Below are 4882 nucleotides of genomic sequence, written 5' to 3'. Positions count from 1 at the left end.
CCTTTGCGAAGTTCTCCTCGAATTTCCTCCTGCACCTGAACGAACAAACAAAAAACAGAAAAGGATGTGAAAAAGCCCAATTCTGCAGCCGCAGTGTTCTGGTGTTCAGGACTCATGCAGAGAAACACATCTCAAAACACTTGCCTCCTTTTGCTTTTGTACCGACAAAACATACAAAATGTCAAAATACCCGTCTTGGAAAGTATGTTCGGTTATGTCTTAAGTGAAAGTAAACAGTTGAGAGAACAAATCGGATGTGTATTATAGTGGATGCATTCATAGTCTTTTAAAGTGACCGTGCCTAATTTAGCTACTATCTGCTGTAATGTTTATCCAAGAAAATGAAAGAAAATCACTCACTGCTCTTATTTGAATTACTTCGTAGTTTTAATAAGAATGAGTGCACAGTCAAACCAAAAATTATTCACACACCATATATTATTTTGAAAAAGAAAAGTTTTAATAGTAGGTGCAGGACAGTATAATAAATGTAGGTAAGTGAATAGCAAAATAAAGCGTGCTGTGACATATTATACCCCCAAAAAAATATTCATACAGTGGACTACTAGTGAAATTGATAGAAAAAAAATGGGACCAAAAAAACTTTGACCTCACCATGTTTTGCATATGTGTTTTTTTTTCCTGAATTGCTAATGCAATCTTTTCACATCACAGACTGAACAAAATTAAGCATTGCATATTAATTGTTCAACAAAGTATTGATAGTTGTGTAAATATTGCCATTCTAACAGTTGTCTGAAGTTTTGGTTGATTGTAATCCATTACATATCTTTCTATCAAAGTTATCTGACATTATCAAGATGAATTTGTTCTGACAGTTCAACTCAACGACTTTGTTTTTTTTTTTTACCATTTAATAAACTAGAGAAAATAAACTGTGATAATGTTAGAAACATTGAAGGTGTCTGAATACATTTTGGTCTGACTTAATTAAATTTTTACAGTGAAGACTATGTGCTATTTTATATTTAATTATTTGTTTTCTCTACCTGGACACCTACAAACATCAAACAACTTAAACATTGTGCAATTAGCACAAATAAATAAATAGGATGAACATATAAATGAAACAATTTCAAACAGGGCCCACTGGTAAAGCCCAGCTAAGGCCCTGCTGCTCATCAGGAATGACCAGTGAGTGTTGCCATGGTGATACTGCCGTCCAGCAGCATGCTGCATCTGCCAGTTCATATCATCCTTTCAGATGGCCAGCAGCACAAGGCAGTGTGGTTTCTTTTTCTACTGACCCTTTGTTCTTAATTATTCTCTGACAGACCAACAATTACGACAAACAATAACAAACGAGGAACTTCAGTAGAAGAGCTTGAACGTCTTTGTTGTTTGAATATTACCACTTTTATAAGCTGACTTCTGATTTCAATATATATATATTTTGGATAAAAGCGTCTGCAAAATGCATAAATTTAATATATATTTTTGGTCAGTCATCAATTCCTTTTATCCAAAGCAGAGCCTATACTGTTATATCTTCTTCTTCATTATTCCCATAAACACAACTGCAGGTTCATGACTGTGGTTAATAATAAAATACAAAAGAGTTACAAAATTTAACTCTAAAATAAATTAAAATATGACCTCAACACTAAAACAGCACAAAAACCCACGCCACAACAAATCATTCCACTTTAACTTCTCTTCCATTGTATTATTTTGTTAATGAGAACAGACTTCTTCGACATATTGTTTTCTAAAATTTTGCAGAAGTATTCTGTAAATATAGATATTTGTAATTTCGTTTCAATCTGCTGTAAGAACAAATATTTTTGTCCTACAAACAACTGAACCTTTTTTTTAAAGAGGCATTTCCTCGAAATCAGCTTATTATGTGATACTATAAGTCGCATTTTAAGTCATTTTCATGACATTTGGATCTTTTTCCATAACACTGTTATTATTGGCTGCTTTGGCAGATGAACCCTCATATTTTCATAAAAGGAACGCGCGTTTTTGGTCAAGTTTAGAGAAAGTATCGCGATAAACAGCGATAGCTGGTATAGTAACCTTCCACGAGCTTCTACAGGCTTCTACGTGGTCTGTGATATCTTATATATATTAGATATACAACTTTAAAAAGTACTACTTGTTAATATTCGGATTTATATGCTTTGTGTGTCGACCATTAGGTGGTAGCATCGTGCAACAGGAACCAGCCCCAGTAATCTGTCGCGCGACCCGGTACTAATGCTCTGAGTGACGTCTGCACTTCCTCTTTGCTCCTGCGCCGCGAGGGCAACCATGGTGCGTAATATTGTCTTCTGCAGCTTCATCCAAAATCTGTTTTAATCCTAGATTTCTGAACAACCTAGACTCAAACAAACCGTGCAGTGTGAATGTATATATTCCCAGCAACATATCATATGTGTTATTTATGTGACGAATGAAGATAATTCTCATCTATTTGCCGTTTCCCAACTCGTCAAGTAGATGTTTCAGTTGAAGCAGCATATTAATTATATTTATAATAATACTAATAAAATACTTTTTTTGTCTTTATATATTTAAATGCATTATTCACAACCATGAGCTTACGAATGTTTGTATATTTAAGTTAGCGAAAATGTCGATTAGCTCGAGCGCTAGCGCCAGGCGAAATAATGAAATCCGGCTGCACGAGATCTCTGACAACATGCTTCTATTATTTATCCGTAGGTGAACGTACCGAAGACCCGCAGGACCTACTGCAAGAAATGCAAGAAGCACCAACCACATAAAGTGACCCAGTACAAGAAGGGCAAAGACTCTGTGTACGCCCAGGGTAAGTGGAGAGCTGACTGGGACGATCAACGGCGTTCACTGTAGACTTTTACCTGCATTTGTTTTGTCTGTTTCTTTTAGGAAAGAGGCGTTACGACAGAAAGCAGAGTGGTTATGGAGGACAGACGAAGCCTATTTTCCGAAAAAAGGTATGTTGGGTGTCAGGAGCATGGATGCTATTGTATGATTAATGTTGACCAGGTCCAGCAGTTTTCAGAGTCTTTTAATTTAATGTCGCATCAAAGCAATGTTGGTGTTGTTTTTATTCACTTGTATTTTAAAGCAATTTTCTCTGATTAAACACTATGTATTGTTGCAACACAAAGTACATATACTTTTAAATGAGTAGTGTAGGCCTAGTAAAAGTTTATTTGATTTACTCCACAAAAGGTGTCTTTTCACTTTGTACAGTAAGACTAAAATATATTATTTTCTAGTTCTTAAAATGGAGCTTGACAAAAATGAGAACCACAGGTGTAGACTGGTGGAAACTTGATGTGTTTACATGTTAACTATGTCTGAAGTGAATTTGGATTATAGTTTATTGTTAAAAGAAAATGATTTGTTTTGTATGACATGCTAAAATGTCTTTATTTGGCATTGACTAAATAATATTGTTCTATTGGAATTTGGATTAACATTGAGCCTAAGACACTTTACAAGTGGTGGTCCCTTTCGGCTGTCCGATCACAAGTGGACAGTATTTAAATACAAATGAACAGAAATCATCACATTTGCAGTATGATCTGGTTACAGGAGATGCATTCAAGTTGCAGGTGTAACCAGTGATCTGATGTAGCTTTAAACTTTCCACACATGAACATCGAAGCATCTTAATTGAGTCTAGATCTTCATTGTTTGTGGAGAAGCAAAGGTTTTCCTAATATTGATTGATCATAGGGATATTTGCATGTCAGGTGTAATTTGTCCCTTCTTGTGCCGCAGGCTAAAACCACAAAGAAGATTGTGCTGAGGCTGGAGTGTGTGGAGCCCAACTGCCGCTCAAAGAGAATGTTGGCCATTAAGAGATGCAAACATTTTGAGCTGGGAGGAGACAAGAAGAGAAAGGTAAGAGGAATACACATCAGCTGACCAGACTTGACATCACGTTGGTTAAAAAAACATCCTTATAAGTTAAACGCCGAATTTGGAACTGTTTGTACTGATGATAAAACCTCAGATGCACATGAGATGCCATATTTCTTGTCATGAAATGTTTTCAGGGTTTTCACTGTAATGGAAAACCTGGAACAAGCACTAAAAGGCAATTTGTGATTTACACATGAAAATTTATTTGATATTATTATTATAGTAAACTGATTTGTGGTTGATTTCATTAACTGGAATTTGCTTTGAATGCAGTCTTTAAAAAAAAAAAAAATCATGGAATCATTTTACAATGAAAAAATTTTTAAAACCTGTATCCAGTCAATTAAAAAAACGATCATGGAAACTCACTCGGAAGAAGTGTGGGAACTAATCAGTGGTGGACTTTTATTTTGCTTTGTGTAAATTAAAAGTCTGTTAAATTAAAATATAAAAATTGTCCTTGGTTTTTTTAATTATTAGAATAAACCAAGTCATAAATGTTTGGGTTTTCAAACGAATGCTTCCCGTTAACTAGGACAGAATCAATAAAATAGTTTCAACCTGTTATTAATTAACATGCCCCTAATTTCTCTTCTCTCTCTTTACAGGGCCAGGTCATCCAGTTCTGAGCTGGGCAAAATGCTTTTCTTGTGGTTTACCATCACTGTCAATAAAAGTTATATACAGTTATGCTGACTTTGCCTTTCATTTAACATCAGTATCAAACTGTGTTTCCAAATTAAGTTCCACACAAGTGCACTTCAGGGGACTTTAGCTTCCAAAAATACAAAAGTATTGCATTAAATCATTCTTTGTCATGTGCCACTGTTGGGGTAAAGCAATGTATCTATGCATCCCGCAGTGGAGGATGAATCTTAAAAGAGACGTGCTCCTACTTGGCAACTGTAGGAAAGAAAGGTATGTTTTTAAAAGGTATCCCCTGTTGTGTGTGTTTTGTTTTATTTATTTATTTTTGATAGAAAGTGCTGACTCTGCA

The 4882-nt window shown here is 35.2% G+C and overlaps 1 protein-coding gene across 1 annotated transcript; it reads left to right on the top strand.

Annotated features, from left to right (window-relative positions):
• The first annotated feature begins 2165 nt into the window (after positions 1 to 2165).
• Positions 2166 to 4575, top strand: LOC113091403 (60S ribosomal protein L36a). The gene is made up of 5 exons (XM_026256916.1): positions 2166 to 2280; positions 2692 to 2797; positions 2878 to 2945; positions 3742 to 3864; positions 4494 to 4575. The coding sequence occupies exons 1-5, from the start codon at positions 2278 to 2280 to the stop codon at positions 4512 to 4514; spliced, it is 321 nt and encodes a 106-aa protein (XP_026112701.1). The 5' UTR covers positions 2166 to 2277; the 3' UTR covers positions 4515 to 4575.
• Positions 4576 to 4882: the final 307 nt, after the last annotated feature.

This window comes from Carassius auratus, unplaced genomic scaffold (assembly GCF_003368295.1).
Source record: "Carassius auratus strain Wakin unplaced genomic scaffold, ASM336829v1 scaf_tig00214183_4049273_7079891, whole genome shotgun sequence".
NCBI classification, from domain to species: Eukaryota; Metazoa; Chordata; class Actinopteri; order Cypriniformes; family Cyprinidae; genus Carassius; species Carassius auratus.
This window is presented reverse-complemented; position numbering and strand designations above follow the sequence as displayed.

What these genes read in the sequence shown, in the direction of transcription:
- LOC113091403 (XM_026256916.1), top strand. An exon ending in AGCCTATTTTCCGAAAAAAG is followed by an intron (nt 2,946 to 3,741) that starts GTATGTTGGGTG and finishes CTTGTGCCGCAG; the next exon opens with GCTAAAACCACAAAGAAGAT. An exon ending in GAGGAGACAAGAAGAGAAAG is followed by an intron (nt 3,865 to 4,493) that starts GTAAGAGGAATA and finishes CTCTCTTTACAG; the next exon opens with GGCCAGGTCATCCAGTTCTG.